This window comes from Candoia aspera, chromosome 7 (assembly GCF_035149785.1).
Source record: "Candoia aspera isolate rCanAsp1 chromosome 7, rCanAsp1.hap2, whole genome shotgun sequence".
NCBI lineage: Eukaryota > Metazoa > Chordata > Lepidosauria > Squamata > Boidae > Candoia > Candoia aspera.
The window spans coordinates 75,979,625-76,004,725 of record NC_086159.1 but is presented as its reverse complement, the minus strand read 5'-3'; the positions used below and the strand labels follow the sequence as shown (position 1 = coordinate 76,004,725).

At 40.4% G+C, this 25,101-nt stretch overlaps 1 protein-coding gene across 2 annotated transcripts in view; it reads left to right on the top strand.

Annotated features, from left to right (window-relative positions):
• FRMD4A (FERM domain containing 4A) overlaps positions 1 to 25,101 on the top strand; it is a 291,903-nt gene that overhangs the window by 39,111 nt on the left and 227,691 nt on the right. The window contains exon 1 of one of the 2 annotated variants that reach the window (XM_063308198.1): positions 8,998 to 9,307. The exons of the other annotated variant lie outside the window; for it this stretch is intronic. Coding sequence (XP_063164268.1) covers positions 9,149 to 9,307 — 159 coding nt within the window. The 5' untranslated portion in view covers positions 8,998 to 9,148. Of the gene's footprint in view, positions 1 to 8,997; positions 9,308 to 25,101 lie in introns of those variants that run through there. 2 annotated transcript variants of the gene reach the window in all.

Genomic DNA, 25,101 nt, shown 5'->3' with positions numbered 1-25,101 from the left:
TGTTTCTCAACCTCAGGAACTTTAAGATGGGTGGACTTCACCTCCCGGAGTTCCCCAGCCAGCCATGATGGGAACTGAAGTCCATCTTAAAGTTCCTGAGGTTGAGAAACACTGCTGTAGAGAGTAAAGAAGGTAACCTTGACAGAGGAGAGATCTGTTACCAAAGCAATGAGAAACAAAACATAGCTTAAGCCCAGAACAATAAACATCTCAAATAGAAACCCCCTAATTCACATGAGTATAAGAGAGGGAGGAGATACAGCATAAGCACACTTGCAAGATTCTGTTACTATAGTCCATCCTTATAAAAGTAGTTTTAGACTTCTGTGGAGTTGTTGCTTGGTCTGATCTCCATCGTGAGGCTGACATATACAGACAACCACATTAATGAGTTTTCTTCTCACCAGTCTGCAAAAAGGTAATCATTAGCTTTATCCCCATAGCCAAGGTCAAAAATCTGCCTCTGCAATAAAGGCAATGAGTGATGCTCTTGTTAATGTGGAACAAATCTCGCCCCACACCCCATGGATCAGAGATTGTAGCGCCTTCCACATGATGGATAATTCATGGATTAGCTCTATCTCAGTTACTTTCTCACTCTGTAAGCATAAGGGATGACAAAGGACCACAGAAAGAGCTCTCCTGGATCAGAAGGAAAGCTTTCCAGTCTGGAGTTCTGCTCTCAGCAGACAACCCATGAGAAAGTCATCATCTTCCACAGCTTTTGAGCAGCAAGTGATATCTAGGAGTGGTAACCCTTCACCACCAGCCATTAAAAGTCATTTTAACTGATGTCCATCACAACAGCTAATGATAGCCAATGTCCTTTCTAGTTGGCTTACTCATTCTGTAGCCAGGTATTCTTTTTATCCGTTTCTGACAATTCAGCTGGATTGGATGACCCAAATTCTAATGTTTTGAAAGAGGAAGAAAAATACAGTTCCTAGCCCCCTTTTCTACACCATGCATAATTTTATAAACCCACCCCCATATTTCTTACCTTTTTCTTAGCTAAAAAATGTCTCAACTTTTCCCCGTGGTAGAGTAAATTTAGAGAACTAATCATGTAGCGGTTAACTTTTTATGCATTTGCTCCAGCCTGATTGATTGCTTATTTATTCATTGTATCTGTGTCCTCCATTTTTTGGGGGGCTTGAGGCAGCATACATAATTTTATTCAAATTTTATCTTTATAACAAATCTGTCAGGTAGGCTAGTTTTCATAGCTAAATGGGGAATTGAAGCTGGTTCTTTTAAGTTCCAGTCCAGCACTGTGACTATAACACAGTGGTAGATCTTTTGCTGTGGCAACCAGAAAGGTACACAATCTTCCAGTTTCCAGACTGGTAGCCATGTTAGTCAGTTGCAGCCAAACCAAAACAGAATCTTGTAGCCCTGTAAAAAGTTGACCATCATAGTGTAAGGAGTCATGGTCCACAGACCACCACCATAACCATCATCACTATAAATGTTATACTTTCAGTCTGTTTCATGAAGATCCCGAATATGGAATTCATTCTGGATTGTTGTTTTATGGAGTTAGCCACTGTGATAACTCCCAGAAAATTCATTCTTGGTCAGTCCCTCCCACTTTTATCCGACAATGAACTATCTTCCAAGACCAGATTCAATTCCAATTTATTAGCTGTCTGCAGATCTAAAAATGGTTCTTTCATTTCTTGCAGAGAAGAGATTAATTAGTATATTCAGTGCCCACTTCATACTTTCCCAGGGTTCTAAAATGCTTTTATACATGAAAAACTGAGAATATTTTCCAACAGTCTTGGAATTTGCAATCTTGTATGTTCAAACATTCAAATTCCATAACTGTTCTGTTCTGTCATACAAAACTGTCAGTCTTTCCAGACTAAGAGCTTGCTAAGACCTATGACTCAGCCATCATATGAATGCTTGCCTCTACTACAGCTATATTCCTCCTCAGTGGTACCCATCACCATACTCAACAACATCCACAAAATGGGGTCAACATCTGCAAGCGGGTGATTGTGGTATGATGATGAAGCCCTGCCCCTTTTCTACATGCATGCAAAAGAAGAAGGGCTTTGATTGCCACACCACATCTGCCATTATGCAGATTTTTACCCCATTCCAGATGTCCTTGATCATATTTGAGTTCTTTCTAAAGTTATGAGTTATTTACATCCCTAGCACTATAATTTGCCATCCCCTGCTTTCAACCAATAATAAGGAAATAATAGTTATTCTTGTTCATTTTATTTTAATCAAAATAGTGAAGCATTGGCATTTAGAGCCCAGCTATACTGATGCTTTTGAACTTTGGTGTCAGAGAAGACTCCTGAGAATATCAGGAAAACAAATGAAACATTGGACAAATTAACCTAGAATTCTCACTCAAGGCACAAATTATCCTACTCTGGGCACATTATGCGAAGGCCAAGCTCTCTAGAGAAATCTAGAATGCTGGAAAAAGTGGAAGGAAAGAGGAGAAAGGGACCGCCAGAAGCAGGTGGAGGGACTTAATTTCAGCAGCCATGGGTGCCTCATTGGAGGATCTAGAGGACCAGGTTGGGCACAGATCCCCCTAGAGAAAATCTTTCTATGTGGTTGCTAAGAGTGAACACCACCTTGTTGGCTCATAATCAGCAATGCTACTGGAAGATGGTCATGTGACAACTCCATAAAGTAGGGTTGAAGAATTGAGGGTGGGGTGAGTCATTCTTCTGAAGGATGCTTGCTACAAGTACTCCAAAAATGGTTGACACTAGGGCCAAAATGTGAAAAAGCAAGCAAGATGAGAGGGGGGAGAAAAACTGTGACTGATTTTTTTTCCACATCCATGCAACTTGCTGTTAATTTATTCCTCCACCAGTTAATTTTCTTTTCCTGTGTCAATGCTGCATCAACATTGCATCAATGAATTTCTTTAGCCCATTATTCTCCCTTCATTAATTACAACAAAGTATTGTAGTTCTGGCAAATTGATTCATTGAGCAAGCTTTTGAGAGATGACTTGGACTGCAAGATCTAATTCTTGGGATTTAAATGTTTTGACTCTTGTTTTTTATCTTGCATTTGAATTTGGATCCTATTTAAAGAACTTTTGGACTCCATATTTTTGTCTTGTTAATATATTGGGTTGGTAGATATTGGGATTTTTCTTGATTTTTTTTAATTTATAATTTTTATGATAGTTGTGTACCATCTGTAGTCTTGGAAGCTAGCAATATGTGTAATAAATAAATTTAATATGGAAAGACTGTAATAAAATATTATAAAAATTTCCCTCTTCTCTATATCCTTCCTGCCATCCATTTACATCATAATGCCCCACCAGGCGGATGCCATAGATGCCCAAACTTTTTAAAACTTTCCTCCAGTTTCCCTTAAACTTATTTATCACCCCATAAGTTTCTAGTTTCCTTCAGACTCTATAGAAATTAGCAATCTATTCAGCCACCAAAATTCAGCAGGAAATGAAGAAAAACAAACATCAAGGAGACAGATGTTTCTGTGGCTTGACCAGTTCTCTTATGAGGAAGTAAAAAACCTCACAACAGAACTCCACCAACAGATCAAACTACTTGGAAAAACCAGAGTGGTATATCTTGATTTTAGTTTATATTATAACAGGAAGCACAATCTTAATCTATAGTGCCTTCCAGATAATAGTTGAGGCTTTTCACTGTTTTGTAATGGATTTTACAGCTAGCTGGACACGCTTTAAAAAAATAAGAGATGCCTAATGAATCAACATTGTTCACCTTAAAACATTTAGCCCCAAATGTCAACTGCTATCAATCACTATAATAGTTAGAAGCCATTACTGTAATGGAAGAGACAAACATTATGGGGGGACTATGACCCCCAGAGCATGCCATGCTTGTGAGGTTCTGAGAAGCATCTGGCTAGCAAGTGAGTGCCTCTATACATGGGTACTCTGATCTAACCAGGCCTTCAGTAGAATCTGATGAAAGGGAAAGTTCTAATTAATGAGACAGAAGTCAGTTGCAAATATAAAAGAGAGCTGGGCATCCATTTCCCTAGGAACAAGATCAAAGCATGGAAGCGCCATGAGGTCGTCCTGTGAAATGAACATTCATACATAAATTCCCAATATAATGCAATCATGCCATAGCTATTTTTTAATTTAAAAAAAGATCAAAAACTAACGGGTTTAGATCTTTAAAAGGGAACTTGTGGTTTTGAGCTGTACGAATAATTAACAGCACACAGTGATCAAAACCAAGATCTGTCTGATACATCTATATTAGCTGAATTGCATACTACAAGCTTCTTTCCCAAATCCAGCGTTTCTGAACATCATGTCACAGGTGGTGAAATAGGGGAGACAAAAAGGACTCATCTCTCATCAAGTAATGCCCCTGCATTCTGGGCCAGGACCACAGCTTTACTACTTCAGTGTCTTAAGGCAGAAGCTCCATTTCTAGAGATGCTCTACAGCCCATTGTGTTTGCTAGAGCTGTGTGATGTTCCAGGTTCAATCTGCAAGAGATGCTTTGGAATGGACATGAACATAACCCCTGTCCACAACACCTTCCAGCAGCTACCTCGTTTCTCAGGACTATGAGCTGGCTTATGACCTTGCAAGTAAATGCTACGTTTGCACATTTGGAAGCACTTTTTGGAGACTGAATCTGAAGCCCTATATTTACATCCTTGGTGGTAGAGGGTAAAACAGACCAAGCAGATGCATCAAAGCTTCTGCTTTTTTCCACAGTTGTTTAAATAGAGAGGAATTTAAACAGATGCAGCTTTTCTCTTCGGGGAAAATTAAGCTGGTGATTTGATTTATACCCTGTCTTTCTACTTTGCCAAGTTCTCAAGATAGCTAATGAAATTTAGGACCAAAACCAAAAACTGAATATAAAAGGTTGAAAATGCAGATTAAAATTCATCATGCAATAGGTCCTAAAACCCTTTAACAATCAAAAAGAGAGGTGCCTTTACAGAATTTTTTTTTAAATAATGGGAGAGTGGAGGTCCACAGCACCTCCCAGGAATTGTCTTCCATAACCTGGGAGCACCACTAGAGAAGGTTTCTCCAGCAGCCAGAGAAATGGGTCTCTAACAGCAGGGTCATCTGCAAAGGGCCTTTTCTATAAATCTTCACCACCCGACAGGAATTTCATGAGAGATGCAGCCCTTTAAATGGTGAGGTATTTGGAGGTCTAACAGTCAATCCTAACACCTTAAACTGTGCCCAGTGCTCATTGTTCAGTACAGGCATCATTTAACCCCTCTAGCTTGCACAGGTTGGCAATCTGGTTACCACATTTTGCAGCGAATGCAGCTCCTTTTCAAGAGTAGCTCTATGTAGAATGTGTGGCTACAATCGAGACCAAGCCTGCTCTGCTTGGCAGTTGTAAAGTGCACAAAAGCTCTTGCTCTTCTCCCTGGGGTCTAAGCACCTTCTTGAGAGTAAATTCTCCAGTTAGGACCTGTAATCCTTTTCCTCCATTGGCAGCTACTTGTGTTTTGATAAATCCATGTTAAATATTATATGAACCTCCTCAGCCAGAAGAGCTCTGCAGGAGGTTGAGCAAGCTGTTCTAAATCAAGGAGGCCCATCGTTTTAATGCTTGTTTAGAGAGCTTGCATTTAAATGACTCACTTGGAGTCTTTTGACAATCTAATCCAATAAAATAAATACATATTGTGATTATTTAGGGGGGATATTCAGTGGTATAATCAGGGACTATGATTCTGCTCCTGTCTCCTTTCCAGTTATGTGTCCAAACACAACTATGCCCTAACTTTTGTTGATAACATCTGTGGGTGGTGTGTATTTGTGTACTTACAACTTTATTTTTAAGAAAAGGGAGAACTGTACTTGTCTCCTTTGTAAAACTACAATAGTGGTTGGGTCCTCAGATGGGCAGAACTGCATGAGATATTGAGGAAGTGTGATTGGACCCAGTTGGCATCTTCAACAAGTGTTTGAAAATCAGGCTGCCATTTTGAAATGAATTTTCTGTCCCACTTCTCTTGAGCAATGCAAAGTGGGTGACTTTAGCTGTCATATGAATGCCCCACACAAGGCTCAGCGGGAACAATGTATTACAGGCTCGTTAGGAAATTAAAATGATAGCTTATAGCCCACAAATAATAACACCCAGCTGTCTCTGGCTAATCTCTACAAGCAAAACAGGTTAGCACCTGGTTAGTACTTGTATTGGGAAACCACCAGGACATGCCAGGGTTGTAAGCTAATTGAAAAGTCAAAAGATCGTCCTGGAAAAAAGGTACTGGCAAACCAGTTCTGTATTATTGCCAAGAAAATGGTGTATATTTATCCATATAGCATCAAGAGTCATATCATTATTTCTATAGCTTTGCATAATGTAGAGCCATCATCTCCTAAATTTGATCCTAATTAGCGCAGAACATCTTCCAATCCAAATAGTGCAGGACTATAGCCAACAAGCTGCTCCATCTGAGTATGATTCCTGTTTTCCTTCTAACCCTGAGATTTGATCAAACAAAGAAGGCCATCAAACAAAGACTAGAAGATAAAGAACCCTCGAATAACCTTGCAGGGGCCCCAGGGTTATACCAAATCTATAACAAATCAAGGAAATTGCAGCCCATACAATACCTATGCACGTTATTCTGTCCCCAATATTGCTGGACCTTCTCTAGACCCTGCTTCAGTGTCCTTCCTTCTGCAATCATGGACAGTAGATATAATCATAAAATCATAGGGATGGGAGGGACCTTGGAGGTTATCTAATCCAACTCCCTGCCCAGCGCAGGAATCCTCATACCATCCTGGACAAATGACTGTCCAATCTTGAAAACCAGTGATGGAGACCCATGACTTTAGGATGCAGGCTGTTCCACTGCTGAATAGCTCTCCCAGTCAGATCAAGTTTGGATCACCCCCAGTAAAGCTTCCACCCATTGGGTCTTATCTTAACTCAAGTGCTCTGGAGAATAAATCCACACCTCTGCCCCATGACATCCCTTCGTGTATTGGAAGGCTGCTCTCATGTCTCTTCATTAGTCTTAGTCTTCTCTTCATTAGGGTAAAATTACCAAGTCCCTTTAACCATTCTTCATAGGATTTAGCCTCCAAGTGTCTTACCATCCTTGAGATGTTCTCTGCACTCTTTCAGATATCCTTTTCACACAGATTATGCTGCAGTGCCTCTGATTAAACTGAAACCTTAGAACATGTCTTCTTGAAGTCTAGATTTTACAGGGCATTGCACTCCCAGCTAATTCAACCCTTAATAGATAGACTGCCTGGCCACTAAGAGCAATAATATTTAATTTTTTTCCTAAAAAGCAAGAGCTTGAAGTTGCCTATATAATACAGTAGCTAATTTCTGCACCCAAGCCATAAGGCCTCACTACGTTCGGACCAGACAACCACAGTCAGTGATTTACTTAATTAATGGGATTTTGTTGTATTCTCAGATTGTATTTGGTTGATTTAACTTCTATGATCTGGTCTTGGACTGTGATATAACGTTCATTCATTCATTCGTGTCCTAAATTGGAATGACAAAAGCACATCTGATGGGAAATGTGAGCAGAAAAAGAGAAGTGCATCTGAACAACCTTGGTATCATACATTAAAGAAAACTGACATTGGATAGGCAAACATTGTACATTACAGTGGTTCTACCACTAGATAAAAGGTATTTCTTGATCAGAGGTTAGATCCATGCATGGAATGAATTGATCCTCCATCTTTCAGTCAAGGCCAGCACTGTGTGTATGTGCAATGCGCCAGTTTCCCCCTCCTCTAATCCTGAAGCTTTGTGATGAGAAGTGGGTGGATTTCACTGTTGTTCCAGTTACTAGCCAATAGTTGCTGAATATTAATTGGCCAAGATGTTTCTGCTCACCTCTGGATCCAGAAGGGCAAATTCTGATAGGATGATTGGCCACCATTTCCTCACAGAAGTTGCAGGGCACAAGCAGCCTAGTGTCTTTCATGGTCAGAACAGACCTCTCTTTTCCAAATATGAAATGAAAGATTGGAGTCAAAGCCTTTTTGTCTGGAGATGCCTCAGTGAGGCTGCCCTCTGGAGTGCAACTTCCATAATCCCACAGAAGTGTTGGCTGGGAATCATGGAGTTACTGTGCAACCCTTCAGAAGACCCCACAGTGGGAACGATTGCCTTAAAGTGCTGCATGGCTTCACCTTGTAAGCATCAGCTCTCCTATGACCTCAGCTAGAAGCCATGATTGTTGGTAGCCCTATCCAGGATTCAAAAATGGTGGAGGAAGCCATGGGGAAAAGTGTCTTTCAAGAGATAGGGACCTTCCTTAAGGAATCTTACTGCTTTCAGGTGCAGCGAAGAGCATGCTGCTGTTTGTTAGGTTGATGGAAGATTCAGCTTCCAGTTTGTTTGGCTTCTGCGGGTGGATCAATGGATTTCAGTTTGAACTTGCATCAGGTGGTCATTCTGTCCTGCACAGCCAGACCCTTTGCCTAAGGACGGGCTGCAACTGAAATGCACTGAGCATTCCCTATAAGTGTCACTTTCCAAAACTGATGTAAGTTAGGGGACTTTGTCCTCTCCACACGTATCTCCTCCATCATTTTGGAATGTGGAAGATGATTGGTTATAGCAACTGTTCATCATCAATATCTGACAGGGTGATTTTTTAAAAAATATAAGAGCGAGATGTGGTATGGCAAGGCAATTTTTCAGCAGTTGTACTTTGCATCTTCAAGAGTTAAATAGAAAAATGGAATGTCCTGAGAATGTTGGCAGTAAAGGAGAGGAGACAAAAAAGGGGTTGTTTTCCATCCTCTCTGGACAGAATCCTGGCATTTTGGAGGCTAAGTGATTTTGGGAGGCTAAGTTAATGACTCCAGATTTCAATTTGTAGCTTAGTTCCTCGGCATGGAACTGTACAGAAAGCAGGGAGGCTGACTTTTTAAAAGATAAGAAATTCATTTTGTAGCAAAAGAGATTTTGGCATAATCTCTGGGACAAGCAACACAAAGAGGACACTGGGAGAAATTGTTCTCTCTGAAAACCAAAGAAATTGGGTTTTGATTTGGGTTTTTTTTCCCCTTCCTTTCATGGAAAATAATGCTGACATTTTAACTTCATTTTATAGAAGTCTGAAAATTTAGCAAACCACCAGGAGGACCCGTGCCAGATTTTCTGCCTTGTGAGTTGGCATGGCAGCTGTCCCTTTTAGGTTTGAAGATCTTCTATACAGTTGGCATACCGTAGCGTGGAATCTGACTTCACGAGTGCTGGGCACTTACCGGTTCAGAAATCTACAGGTTGTACGTCTGATGCTTAAACCATGGTGCATCTCCAGAGCAGTGTACCAGGTAGAGTAAACTATATTTTAAAAATCTGGGGATGGAGGGGGAGGTGCAATCCTTGTTAGCAATTCTTTAGCGTAGAGAAATTCCTAGGAAAGAAACTCCTAACGTTCTCTATTGTTCTCCATAGACGGCAGCTTTTCTCAGCCTGGCCCCTTCCAGCTATGCCAGATTACTAAATCTATAGTAAATGGATTTTGGATGTGCAATTATACTGATATAATTCTTGAGCAAGTATCAGGTGTTTGCAAAGATTGCTCCCAATAAAGGCTTGCTTATAACTTGAAATGCTTGGGTGCTATTTATCAGGATGTTTGTGAATGCTGTTTGACTTCTTGTCCTGTAACATGAATGCAGACGCTGCCCTCAAGCTAGCAGTCTAAAAGGCGCAAGAAGGAAAGGGGACTGGGGAGGAAGAAGGGCGGGGGGGAGGAGAAACCCTATACTCAGACATTTATGTTTTGTTGCAGAGCTCTTACAATGATCTGCTGGAGTGAAAACAGGTCAAGGAGAAGGGCAAACAAGGATTACTGGTAGTCCAGCTTTTCCTCGTCTCCATTTGCTGTAAAAGCAGGGGATCATGGATGGAGGAAGGAGCTGGACTCTTAAGCTGGTGGTGATCCTTAGCACAAGGTTCCCCTGTGCTGCCATAATTACCCCCTTCTTCTCATTCTGCCATCATTCCTTTTCCAACTTCACATTCATTCTGGCCATTGAGCCTCTCTTCCCAGTCGCCCCCACTTTCCAGCAGCTAAGCCGAGTAAAGAAAGAAGGTGGATCCTTGTTTTCCTTTCTAAAATGGCAGGGCTGCCGTCACCCCACAACCGTTGTTGCTGACTGAGCAGATGCTTTCCCAACTTGCGGCCATGTCACTCTGCAAGTGTCTCGAACAGGATGGCCCTAGTGAAGCCCTGCTTCTGAAGGAAATGGTGGGCCCTGCTCCAACGATGCTCTGCTTTTCCTCCAGCCTTGACTGTAAAATGGTTTTAGGAAAGGAAGATGTTTCCTTTCCTGCTTTAGATGTTGGTGAGTGCTCTAAATAGCTATTGGCTGAATGGCCTATTTTTCATACTTCTGTTTTTTCAAAAGAGGGAAAGGGGCCCCTTTCATTCCCATCTAACAAGTTTTGCTGGCTGCACCCTGTTACAGCTGCCATCATCATAGGTTCCAGACTACCTCTGACACACAACTCTTACTACCTTTTCTTGCGTCTCCAGGTCAGCTGCTGTGATGAAATGCTCTTCTCTCTGAGTCTTACCTAGTCAGTTGCAAACAGAAGTTGGATTTCTAACATGGAAAACAAATCATGATTTGATGGGTTGTGATAAGCAAGTTGCTTTCTTCTGGCTGTATACCCATAACCCCCCAAATCTGTGTGTTTTTCTTGATCTAGAAACACAGCTACCATTTTCATATTTGCCGCACGCTGATCTCTGGTTTTAGTTTTATATATTTTATGACCTCTGGTTTAGTTCTATGGATTTCTCTTTCCTTATTTTTGAATATAGTCTGAAGACTCTCATGTCCTCTGATGGCATGGAATAGAGCTGCTTGAGAGTTTTGTGCCAATGAATGAGCACTGGACCTGTGCCACTGAATGAAAGCAATTCTCAAAGTTAAGTTGTTGCTGTTGTTCCTGGCTGTCCTGCTGTTTATTTGAAACTGGAACAAAGCTGGTGTTTTCTGGACAACTCTCCAGCTCTGCAGAACATTTAACTGGCCTTGTTTCCCATGAACAAGAACACCTGACACACTTCATCATCCTGTTAGTTTAGAATGGATCCCCCCACAATCCAACTGCTGCTGCAATATGTAACCATGGTTACAACTGGTGAGAAAAGCACATAATTGCAAAAATGCTGACAAGCTGCCCTTTTACTGTCACAGCTGACAGGGGCTATTAAATACAGCAAAGAAAGGTGGATTGTCGGCTTTGCAGTGCCTTCTCTTTACAAGTGTTCAATGTTTGGATTTTGTCTGTTTTGCATAGGACTAGATAAATGCACAGAATATAAGTTAAAGCATGGATAGGGGCAGGTGTTCAGAAGTTATTTTGTTTTACTTTCTGTGGAATGAGGGTGAAGTGTGTGTTTTTTTTAATCTGATATTGGTATTTTAGGGATACAACATAGTTATAATCTGGGGTTTGTAGCTGAGGGGCACAACCTTAAATGTGCTTTGCATCTCTAACTGGTAATCTGGTGAAAGCACTGAATTGTTCATGATGTTCTCTGTGTTTCAAGGTTGTTGGTTGGCTTCAGCCTACTTTGCAGAGATTGGAGAAAAGAATGATGATGGTATGGAAGTGTCCAACTTCTCTTGCTCAAAGCAGCACAAACTTTATTTTCTTAAGGAAAATTTCACATAATGAAGGATGAAAGAGCAATAGAGGTACCTTAATTTAGGCACCACAGTGTACTTACCTTTTTCTGAAATGTTGATTTGATAAGACATTTTCAAGACATTGTCATTTTGCATTTGGCACTCCTGCCAGGGCCACTTGTTTTTTTTAAAAAACTTACATTTTAGAATTTCAGTTTTGACTTCCTTCTGCCCCTTGTACTGCTTGAACACAAGAGGTGCATGGCAGGATTGACCTATTATGCATCCACACACAACTTACTTCATACTAGAGAAGGAAATGGCAATGTGGCCTATTTCAAAAGATCTGAGTTAGCATGGTGGACTGGCAAAGTGGAGAAGGCTAAGTGTTATGTATGGAAGTGGTATAACTTTAGTTCTAGGGTCAAAAAAGTCAAGATGGTGGCCATGATGGAGTGATCAAAGCTCAACTTTTTTTTTTTGCACATGGAACGCACATAGGTAGAGCTTCAATCGTACTGTTGTTGCTGCCAACTTGACTTTTTCCACCATATCCTGTCAACACCCTTGGTTCTATGTGTTTCTTTTGATAAACAAAGTCCCAGAATTACAAACAAGAGCATTATATTCATCAATCCCATTTTTTAGGGCCATAGATACCCCCAGGGTGTATGTTAGTTCAATATTCCTTCCCTTTTCCGAGAAAAAGAGGGGCATGTAGACCAGGTTTGGGCAGAAGGGAGATATGTACTACTACATTCAAGAACTTTTGACTCCCCAATTGTTAATAACAGAAGCACTAAAATGTATTTGGTTCTAGACCTCCTGGACTCAGGATCCAACTGTTTCTCTTTTGCACAGGCACCAGTTAAAGAAAGTTGGTGTTTTAATTTTTAAAAAATGAAGTTGATGAGAGATGGGTGCTACAGCTCCACAGCAGAGTTTGTCTGCATGATTTGCAATTCCTAGGACTTGCAAGAAGTGGGGTCAGCACTTCACTCTGCACAGTATAATGTGGTTTGCTTGCTTTGGGGTCAGTCTATTGGGCAAACCTATTGGAACTGTAGCAACTCAAATTTATCCCACAATCATTGTGAATTAAATCATTGTTTAGTATAGTGTATAAATCTAGTCAGCAGAATAGAATAAAAATGTTGAGTACACACCATCATTCCTGCATTTCAATGAATGTGACTGATTGCAACAAAATATATGTCTTTGGCATAACTGAGCAAGAAAACACATTTGGGGATAATATTAAGGAGTCATATTATTCTCACTGTTTGTTTCATGAATAACCCACTATTGTTATGGAGGCAAATGTCAATGTTTTCAATAGGAAACCAAATCCACCTTTATCTTCTATTTCCTAAAGTGGAAAGAGATACAACATATGGCTCTTACAGTCTATAGCTCTCTATAATCTCCAGCCATCTATACCTAAATTCGATGACCTACTTTGCACTATAAATTTCAGGATGCTTTCTGGATCCTTGCAGAATTTCCCAGCTGCTTTGTTTTCCTTTTCTTTCTCTGTTTTTCCTGCTCACTTGCTTCCCACTCTCACTATCTAATCAGCTGGGGAAAAATGAATAACAAGAGCAAAAATCCCATTCTCCTTTCTCCCTCCTTTCAAAACTTTTTCTCAGGTTGTCCAGTGTGCTGAATCCAGAAGCTGTGCTACTCCGAATAACCTTTGCAAAACATTTTGAAGAGGACATTGCATGAAAAAGTTGGGCCAGGGCTGGAGGGATGCAAGAATTCCATTTCTTTAACAGCTACATTGTTAGGAACTGAGGTTTAGTCTTTTTATCTAGCTTGAAGTTGCTCTTGCTTACATGTTAGAAATCCATATTAATGTGTTTTCATACAGAAAAAGACCAATTTCAGGCTAGGCAAAAGAATCCAATCAATTTAAGTCAAAGTCCCAAGCAGAGAGAAAATTAGTAATGTTCAAAGGATTCGCTTTAATACAGTGGAACATATTAACAGGTATCAGAAAGCAGAATCCTTGAGAATTTGTTATCAGGGTCATTGGGGCAGCGCTTGTGGTTTAGGGCCTGGGAAATCTTACTTTTTGCCAATGTCTCAAATCTAAAGAAAATGCCACAAAAGTATTTCTGTGGGTGCTTGGAAGCTTCAAGAGAGTTCAGTTCACATTGTGATGACTTGATTGTGTATTCTCCAGGGGATTCTTGCACACAACTGTCAGTTACACGGTACAAAGCGTTTGAAAGAGGCATTCTATCAAACGTGTCAGCTTAAGTCAAGTGTCAAGTAGGCCCATGTCTTCTCCACAGCCAGTGCAGCTGCTTCATAAGGTGTCTCCAGCAGGTGTGGGCGTGCACAAGCCCTTGGCTTCATTGCTTGTCCTAGTGGAAGTGTTGTCTGCACATGCCTGTGCAATTAGGATCAGCTTGAACAGAGGATACAGCCGTAATGTAATCTATCTCTGAATAAACAACTCTCTCACATGGGTGTGTTTTGCAACGCGCTTCTCAAACACTTTGCACAGTTTTGCTGTTTAGCACTGCGTTAAGGTCCTGCTTGACATTGTGAGAGAGTTGTTTATTCAGAGATAGATTACAGCCAATGGAGGGAGATTAGCTTTGTCGTGCAGTGTCCCTATTCAGGCAACACAACTGCCTGAATCCTTGACCCATCTGTGCAGTTGGCTTATTTCAGTATTCCAGAAAGATGGGATGGCCGATGAAGTGCCTCTCAAAGCAGTCATTTTCTGAATCATCCCAGTGGCTGCAGAGAAGGCTGTCACTTCCCGGAACATTTGCTCGTTGACTTTCTACTTCTGAAAGAAGAAGAAAAAAATACAAACCTGAGGTGGTGTGATTGGGGTCAGCACCACCACAAACAAGGCTGGGCAGGACTTATCTCCCCTCAGCATGGCCAAGTGAAAGGAGATAGAGATAGGGTTCAAAGAGAAATAGTGTTTTCCTTAGGACTTAGGCTCAGAAACAGGAAGGGCCAAAGAATCCCTTCTCAACCGTTGGCAGGCAACAGATGAGCAATTTCTCCCTCAACAGCCTTGGGCTTCATTTAGATTAAAATTAACTTTACCAGGATTAGCTGAGTGAATTAGGAGGTTCGCCCAACCCATTAACTCCTGCAGTGACCCAGTTAACTGCATCACGTGCACAGGACCAAGGTGACTACATTGGATCAAGCAGATTGTTTCACTAGCTTTTATGCAGAAGAAGGGGAAATTAGAGAAGAATTTCTGGTTCCAACAGCAGCCCCATATTGGCATAATACCGGGTCCTGCCCTTTCTTACACTTTGCTTGAATTTTGGCAAATGCAGCTGAACGGATTTATAAAATGTCATGGTGAGTGGAATTAGATAACAGGAGAACTATGTTCCCCAGTGAAACTGAGCACCAGAATTTCCTCCAGGGTGTAGTAGATTCATTTTATTTGTTTTACTTTCAAGTTCTTCTGTGCCTTTTCCTCCACGATGTTGGAGGTTGCAGTAAAAGAGGAATTCTCCTCTGACTGTGTGGGAGCCAGAAAAAAAGTTTTAAGATTGTTTCAAGATTGGGCCCTCTGCTCTTCCTACTGCTGCACAGGAAGTGAATATGCCAGATCTTTGTATGAAAGGGTCTTCTTACATAACAGGATCTCCCTCAGGAGCTCCCACATTGTTTTTCAGGCAATATCAGGTGAAGCCATCAATCCACATCTGTTTTAAGGCAAGGAACAAAATGAACACTTGGAAAAACAAGCTTGAATTGAAGAACAGTCTTGCAGGCTGCTCCAAGCCACAAGAAGTTCCAGGAGAAGTTCTTCACAATTTAATTTTCTTTTATATTCGAGGTCACAGAAGAATTTTTAGCACCCTTCCCCAAACAGGGAAGTCCTAGATGTTGGGAGTCAAGTCCTAGATTTACTAGTCAGTGTGTCCAACTGGACAGGAATTCTAAATTGCCATCTGAACACACCTATAGGGTGCTGGGCTATAGAAGGGAGATTTATGGCATATTTGGAGAAAACCAGAAAAAATCTATCTGGTGTGTGTGTGTGTGTGTGTGAGAGAGAGAGAGAGAGAGAGGTGGCAGGCAGGCATATGGATATCAGTATCCTCCATTCTCCATTCTGTTTTTCATCACTGTTCTCTTCTGCACATTCAGACCTTTTCCTTCTTGCTGTCAGTGCATTAACATCACCGTCATCATCATCATCGTGGTCATCATCATTTCTTTTCTGCTAAAGCGCAGTACATGGGAACTTTTTTCTCTTCCCTTTCTCTTCCTTCTCTGGCCACTGGTCTGGTTCCCCTGGTGCTTGATACAAAGGCATGAGCAGGTACATACATCTATCTTCATGTTGTGAAGATCTTCATCTACTGCTCCCTGCCAAAAAAAAAAAAGAGGCATGGTTGATCACTGTGCCTGTGAAAGATGAGTCCTTAAATATTAAATGTACCATTTAACATTTGCAAAAGATAGAGCTTTTGATTTATAACTCTATCATTGGGTAGATGAATGAGATCTAGGTTCTGTAGATCTATTTCTGTTTTGCTTTCAGACAAGAGGGATTAAGTTTCACATTCATCTTCATGGTTATGAGATTATAAAGCTTGTAGAAATGGAAATTTAAGAGTGGAAGGATTTTGGGTACTATGAAGAAGTTTATTAAAAGAAAACAGAACCTGGTTCCAAAACATCAGCTAAGGGTAAATTAGGAGAAATTCCTTTTGACCAAAAATGGGTCCAATGCCTTGTGCTAGTGGAACACCATCTTCATTTTGGTAGAATATTCTGAATAATCTGCTCGCTAAGAGGAAGATTTTAACTGAGTCATGCAACAAGAGAAGCTGAAAAAAATACCAAAGGGCAAGGAAATTTTGGGAAATTCAAGGGCCGACTCTTGATTCTGATCCTGAAAGATAGAGATGGCAGATGGCTTAAAGAGGTTAGTTCTCAAAACAGCAAAATGGATCTAGCATGTGTAAGACATGATCAAGGTAAAAAAAGCAGCTTGCAGGGATGGTCACTCAGAATATAAGGTATACTTCGCTCTCCAGTGGTTGTATTCAATTCCTAGGATTTCTGAGTTACTCTGAGCTTGTGATTGGAATAACATATCAGTTGTGTGAAATAAAAAAATGGATCAGATAATAAGTGGTGGGGAAAAAATCTCTGCTTTCAACTGTACAGACTTGATCAGCTTGAGTTTTATTTGATATACAACATCTTCCTACTTTTACTTTACAGTAGATGACATCATCTTCTCTAACTTGTTTTGAGATGAACAGTTCTTGAGGACTAAAATTTTAGAAACATAACTTCATCTCAGAGGTGATGATAATGATGACAGAAATCCGTTTTCTTAGAATTAATTAGCTCACATTTATGCATAACAATAGCCAGGCTGTCTGATTTATCCAGGGTTTATCAGAACAAGCAACATACTGGTTTGTGCGAAGCTGATGCTTCCGTTTGCATTTCACCTACATGTATGAAATATATGCTGCACTAGCATGTTGCTTGCTGACTTTGAAGTGGGCAGGACAAGAAATCTGGCTTATTATTATGTACAGAGATGGTGTGGTTCTAACACAGTACAAACCCTTCATTTTTCCACCTGTCCAATCCAAATCCATTTGGATCAGTTCAAAACAATAGTTCTCTGCAGGCTTCAGACTGCACAGAGAAGAAGGTCCAGCCAAGGTCCTTGCCTCATAAGACCCTCCTCCATTTCCCTTCAAAGTATACTGAATTCTGTAGCTGATATGATAACTGCTACAAAGATACTATGTGTTTCATACTGGAAAGGATATCTGGTCCCTTCAATGGAAGAATGGCTAGCCAAGCTGTGGGAATATGCTTTGATGTCTGGCATAACTTTCTGTCTTAAAAGCAAATATCTCACAGATTTCAATTCAAACTGGAAACTATTCTTAGATTATATAGATCTAACACAAGGACTGGTAGAGCATCCAAAATGTGGGTTTAACTATACGTAGAATCTATATCTCAAATTTGTAAAATACCAAAATCAGAACAGAGTTTTAGCAACGTGAACTTACTAGAGTGTGTAATTCCCTTCTGTGATTTATGCTGTATTGTCCATAGTTTTTGATGCTCACCTTAAGTTCAGTGGCAATTCTTAGTCCCTTAATGCAATATCCTATATATAAAATATTTAGCTATTCACAGCTAATTAACAATACTTTAGAAATCTATAACCGCTGTGACATTTTTAAATCCCTGATTTATTTATTAGTATTATATTTTAAAAATATTTTTCATGTTCTCTTTTATACTTGTTTATGTGCTTTCTTCAAAGTGTTCAGTTAAAAACAAGACCACTGTATATTGAATACTCTGATCCCCAGGAGCATATGCCTGAATGCTGTTAGCTTCCCCATGTTTAATTAGCAGGTGGCAGCACTTAACCTAAATTTAACTGGCTAAGTAGGTTAGTATCTGGTGTGGAGACCACAAGGAAAAGCCTGAACTGGGAATTTGAAAAAAGTCCCAGAGGCAATCATTAATAAACTACTTCTGTACTGTTGCGAGAAAACACTAGACGTTGACCTCAATTTTACCTTACCACGATTCCCAATTGAAATTTGCAAATGCTCTCAACAGATGTTGGGATCTTGGTGTTTGCTGAGCTTGGTTTTCTTCTTGCAAACATTTCATTACCAAGCCAAATAACGTTGTCAGTGCCCTGATCCCTTGTTCAAACCATTAACACTGTTACTTAGCCTTGGTGATGAAACATTTGCAGGAAGAAAACCAAGCTCAGCAAACACCAAGATCCCAAAATTTCAGCTCTGAGCTACACATATTCTTCATACTGCTCTCAACAGAAATGCTTATAATCTCTCCCCTGCCCCCTCAACAAGAATTTAGAGCTCAACGTATCCAGATCTCCAGAGATGTTCTCAGTAAGCATGATGGAATGAAGGCTGATTGTGATTTATTTCCATGCACTTTTAATTGATTTGGTTATCAACAAATGAGAATGAGTAGTTATCAAAATCATTTTTCTCCAGACTGATACTTTCCAGATATTTGGAGCCTACAAGTCCCCAAATTCCCAGACTACCTGCATAGGGGTCTGGTACAAACCACAATCATGGCTAAATGACAAAACATGTGCCATGATGTCATAACACAAGCCCAAGACCCCTTCTTATTTGCATCACAACTGTACACATTATGGGTAGAGTTTGCACTACAACACACGTCACTTGGATGCCCATGATCATGTGGCAATGTAACAGTCTGAGAAATTTCAGCCCCAGGACACATAGAGAGCACCATGATAGGAAAGGCTCTGCTGGGCTTACATATGTCCTAATCTTCTCATTTATTCAGAATCTAATCTCATGCAAAAGGTCTATCCAACCTCTAGCAGCTGATCACAACCAAGAAAGCCGGTTTCTCTCAGAACCTTACTACCTGGATTTGTTGAAAAGGAAAAAGGGTGGTTAGGTTACAGAAATATTGACAGCCGGGTATGCCCCCCATTTTGCTCTAAGTTCATTACGGTGGGAATTTCTTGATCCTCTTGCTAACTGTCTGTTGATACAATGGTTACCACTGTCTTGATAAAGGAAGAATGTGCAGATACTCCAAAATTTTGCAAACCACCATCCTCCTCCTCAGGCTCTGAGAAATCTAATACATTTTTTAAAAAAAAAACCCCTCAAGTCTGCCAAAGAGTGAAGAGAGAGAAAGGTCCTCATCTCACCCCAGGATGAAGGGCCACAAAAATAATCTAAATTAGGCTCCTTGGTCCCAGAATCTGGAGGGAGGGAAGTCATAGAAAGGGCCTCTCCTGCAGCCATAGCTTCGGAAGAAGGCAGTTGAATATCGTCTAAGTTAGAGTCCAAGATGGATATCCCTCCCTGCGAGCATTCTCCAGTTCCAAAGCTATAGGCTGGACTGGGAGAGGAGGAGAACAGAGAAATCATCCTCATCATGGCTGAGTTCCAATTGATCGACTGCCCCCTCAGGGTCAGACAAGTCTCTAGGCACGTCTGGCATTTGAGAGGGCAGGTTGGATTTTTGAGAATATTGCAAATGAAATAGATGAGTAGATGAGGTAGAGTGTGTGAACATCAGCAACCCCTTCCCATGAAGCTTCTGGGTATCCATTCCAGTGAATCGACTACTCCATCCTGCCCCTCCTGCATCTGGAATCCAAACTACGTTCCACCTTCCCCAAGAGGAACAGGTGGAGGGCACTAGAGATGGCAAAAGATATGGAAGGTATTCAAGAAAGGGTAAGGAGTCATAACACCCTGGGCAGATTTTCACTGAAGCTGGTAGCTTACGCAATAGGCAACTGGGCTAATCCAAGCCAACACAGGGAAGGGACTAACACATTCCAAATCCAGATTCTTGGAGGAATAAGAGGAGGATCAAAACTTAAGGGAAAGCCAGACATCATCCCCTACAGCTAGAGGAGGTCCCTCTTGCCAGTTGTGACCTGCAGCCTTGGAAAGATCCAGCAATCCTTGGGGGAATTTTGCTGCTTGTAACTCTTTCAGGAATTTAGTGGCATCTTTAGGAACAGTAAGGGACCACGCTGGAGGACAAATAGGTTTGGAAGCCATACGGAATCTGGAAAAGGGACGTTCTCTGCCAGAATGCACTAAGTTATTATGAGCAAGTTCATCTGAGGTAACAAGTCAGGCCAATTCCCCTGCTGGTAGTTGACCTTGCAACACAGTTATTGCTCTACGGTCACAGCAGCGGATTGACCTAGGCATCTCCATGGTGCTGGTCTCCTGTTCAATAGTCAGTGGTGTTCCCAGTGGGTTGATTGCCATGTTCTAGGTCAAGAACACAAAACCAGGTAGCTTCCCTTGTAAAGATAATAGAGAGTTGCCAAGAATGTCAAGGCCTTGGATTCTCAAAGTCTTATTTAAACATGTTCATTGAGGGGGATTTAGTTTACAAAGATCCTGGCAGCTAGATACATTTTCTCTGGCATCCTGTTTATCTCTAAGCTCACCAGGTGGGGATTCCTTGATCTTCTGGCTAACTGCTTGTTGAGACCCGTTTTCCTGATAAAGGGGGAATGCACAGTTGTCCCAAACTTGTAATATTTGACAAACTGACACCCTCTTTCTCAGGCTCTGAGAAGATCATAACCATGCATTATTTCATACCCACAGACACACACACTGCAAAAAAAAAAAAAGCAGATATTGTGCTCTAATCTAGAGAATACTTTGACAGAGATCCTAGAACATTTGCTATTGATCTGCATATTTAATGACCATTGTTTTTCCCATCGTATTTCAAACCTTTGTGATTTGATGCACTATAATGTAGCAGCGCGAGACCAAAGGAAATGAAGCGGTTGGTCACTGTATTATAAATACAAGGGCAGGACAGTGAGGTTTTCCTGTAGTGCTTTGGCCAAAAAGTTAACAAACTCTATAGCTACCCTTGAGACTCTTCAGACTTCACATTTACATATTTAAGCATTTATAAGGCTCAAACAACTCTTCTTAATAGGAAACAAACACGCTAGAAAGGGATAACTGGGCCCAAATGTTTCATAAAGTACTTGCCTTTTTCCCTTTGTGTGTGTAAGTGTGCGTATTTAAATATTGCTTAGTATCATTATGGCCACAGAAAAAAGGGATGTGGGGGGAGAAATATTTTTAAAACCTTTGCATGCCAGAAAAATAATCCAATACGAGAGTAAAAATCTGAAGAAGAAAGTTAGCTTTTCATAGCTGCATTTGAGAAAGCACAAGCAAGCTGCTTATCAAATTCTTTGCTGAATGCCTTTACACAACACACATTAAAACAAAACGTGCTGCATGTGTTATGACCTTCCTTAACCTGATTTCCCCAGATTTTCTGGCTCAAGTAAGGGATTTCCATCTTGGCAATTTTTCCTTTTCTTCCACTGTGCTCACAAATGCTTGTTTTCTTCAACTCAGCAGAACTTCATGGTTGCCAATTTTAAAAAAGGCACTTTTTTAAAAGGCAATTTAAATATAGGGTCAAGATAAAATAATCTTAGACTGAATACTGGTTCAACCTGGCTGATTCTACCTCCTGCCACCATATCAAACCTCTCAATAAACAGGTCGGACATACAGTGCTTAGACTGATCAGATCAGAATGAAGTATGAATCAGTTTAGCATCTCCCCAGGCTTCAAAGGACCTTAAGGTGCATACAAAACTTAGATTTGTTAGAGTTCTTTGTTCTTTACACATTCAATCACTCCATGATCTGATAAACAATGTCATCAGTCAGTAAAGGCTTCTTGTTCTTGGCTTGCCACCAGTGACAATATCTAGCCATCTTGTCTTCTCTTGGCCTCTTTCAATGAATTGCCTTTGATTTTTTTCAAACATCCCAGTTTTCTTATAGATTCTTGCCTTCTCATTAAGTATCCAACTTATTTAGCTTTATAGCTAATGCTTCCAGAGAAGGGTCTGGTTTTATTTCTTCTAGTATGGAAAGTTTTGTCCTGGTCTATGGTTTTCTCAATAATTTTTTCCAGCACTACAATTCAAAGGCATCTATTTTTCTTCTATTCAGCCTTTCTAATGGTCCAGCTTTCATAGCCATGTGAAAATCATAGCCTTGACAAGATGAACTTTGTTGCCAGTGTGATGTCTCTGCATGGTAACATTTTGTCTAGATCCGTCACTGTCTTTCTTCCCAACAGCAGATATGTTGGCATTTCACGGCTACAGTCACTGTCCCTGGGAATTTTTGAGCCGAAGAAGACAAAATCTGTTACCACTTCAGCTTCTTTTCCACCTATTTGCATTGGATTGGCACTGCCTGCATACATAACCTTACACTTTCTTCTTTGACTTTCACTAAAGATGTCTTAAGTTCTCCTCATTTCTGGTCATCAAAGTGGTATCATTAGCATGTCTGTAATTGTTGATGTTTCTTCCAGCAATTTTAATTCCAACTTTTTTTTTCTTATTTCTCAAGCATGTAGCTTAAATAAATAAAAGGACAGCATACAACTCAGTGCTCTCCTTTCCCATTTTTGAACCATTTAATTGCTCCATATTCCATTGTAACTGTTACTTCCAGGTCATCATACACATTCTTCAATAGGCAGGTGGGGGCTTACCCACAGTCAGCGGTGGTCCACAGAGTCAAACAACTTTGTCTAATCAATAAAGCAAAAATAGATATCTTTTTGAAACTCCCTTGTCTTTTCCAACGTTTATCAGATTTTAGCAACATGATCTCAAACGCCTCTGCCTCTTCTAAATCTAGCTTGAATGTTTGGCTGTTCTTGTTCCATAGACCAGGGAGACCTGGACTGGGAAAGCATCATTGGTTTACTACCAAGTGAGATAACTGTAGTTTCTCAGTAATTTGAACATTCTTTGGCCCTGCCTTTTTTTGATATTGGAATATAAATTGATCTTTTCCCTCCGCTGTGTTTTCATTTTAACTACCTGATCCTATAAGATTTTCAGCAGTTCAGCAACTTTTGTCAGGAGCATTAGTTCCAGAACATCTGGCTTCAGGGACCAAGGCTTTCATCAACTGGGAGATCATTTTGTACAGTTCTCCTCTGTATTTGTACCATCCCTTTTTTTCTCTGCCTTCTTTGTCTTTTCCTGTGCCATCTTGGCATAAATGTCTACAGCTTCCTTAAATACAATGCTTGTCCTTTCCATTCTGTTCTTATCTTCAATTTCTTTGCATTGCAGATACATGTAACTCTTGACCTCTTCTTGTTCTTCTCTGGAACTTGGTGCTTCACTGAGCAGATTTTCTTTCTGCCTCTGTGGCTTTTGCTTTCTGTCCTTCTTCAGCTATTTAATTTTCTTTTGCTTTTTTTGCATTTTGGAATATTTTTGTTTGCTTCATCTTTAATAATGCAACAAATTTCAGTCCAGAGTAATTCAGCCACTTCAGTTATCAAATCTACTCCATTAAATCTATTCTGTACTTTCACCACATAATCGTATGGAATATTGCACAGGCTGTCTCTGGTTTGTTTGGGGATTCTGTTTCTTCAGTTTAAATTGCAATTTTGCAAGAAGGAGCTCGTGATCTGAGCCACAGACAGCAGCCCGTCCTGTTTTTATTGACTGAATACGTCTCCAGTTTTGCTTGCAGAGTATACAGTAAATTCAATTTGATTTTGCTATGGTCCATTCAGTAATGCCACAGATTTGTTTTTGGGTTCTTGGAATAAGATATTTGCTTTATGAACATCGAATTTTTCTTGGCAGTGCCCCATTAGTCTGTCTCTTGCATCATTTCATACACCAGTGCCAAATTTTCTAGTTATTCCAAAGGCCATTTTACTTCCAACCTTCGCTTTCCAGACTCATGTAATTAGAAGGATGGGGGTAAGAATTTTTTTTTCTTTGTGTGGGTGTGTTATGTTAACACAGGGTTGCAAGCCCCCAGGTAACTATTCCACTTCCTCCTCCTTGGTTAGAGCTGACACTTGGACCACCATGCCCTGACTGGCTGGAACTGACATTATTTTACCATTTTGGGTTGTATCTGGGTACTAATGACAGCTTCTCCATTCCTTGCATTTATTCATTCATTTATTTATTTATTTTTCACATTTCTATTACCGCCCATCTCCCCCCAAAAGGGGGACTCTGGGCGGTTCTCCATAGTTGTCTTATCCACAGTAGACCTGATGTGATGTGATCTATTCCAGTCTGTTTTAGTTAATGGATTCCTCTAACACCTTTCTTCAGCCTTTTGAAGAGCTGGGGTTTTTTTCCCCCCAATAAGACCTGGAACAGGGGTATTTGTGACCCTGCTTGGTATATGTTGTTCTGTATTGTTGTTTCCCTGATATGGGAGGTTTATACTTTTCTTATTGTTAACTATGTTTATATCAGTTTTACATGTTTTTTTTAATCTTTGCACGCCACCTAGAGTTGCTCCAGTGGTTGACAGCAGCTAATAAATTGCTTAAATAAATAAATGCAGCCATGACATTTCTGCTCTGACAACATCAAGTTGTCCTTGGTTCATACTTTGGATATTCTACATATCAATGGTACGTGTACCTTTGCAGCACCAAACTTTTCTTGTTTATCAACAGCTGGACATCCTTTCAGTTTTACTCCACTGTAAACATCAGTGCAATTTGGTTTTGCCCACTGGTACCCCCCAGTAGCTCACTGGATATCTCTGAACCGACACGGATCATCTTCCAGTATTCTGTTGATACTATCCTAGTTGTGGACATTCATTTAGTTTTCTTGGCAAAATACTGAAGTGGGTTACCATTTCCTTCTCCAGTGGATCATATTTAGCCCAACTGGGAGGGTGTATTCCTAACAGCATTGCTATAGCATCATTGGAATGTGCAACCCATTCACCAATGAAAGGGACTTCTTTATAGAGCAAGTCTAATATTTACCTGCCAAAATTTTATATATTATTAATCTTTTTATATTAAAAACCACCAATGCAACCATCCATTAAAGGATGCTAACAAAGGATGCATTGAATAGACATGTTTTG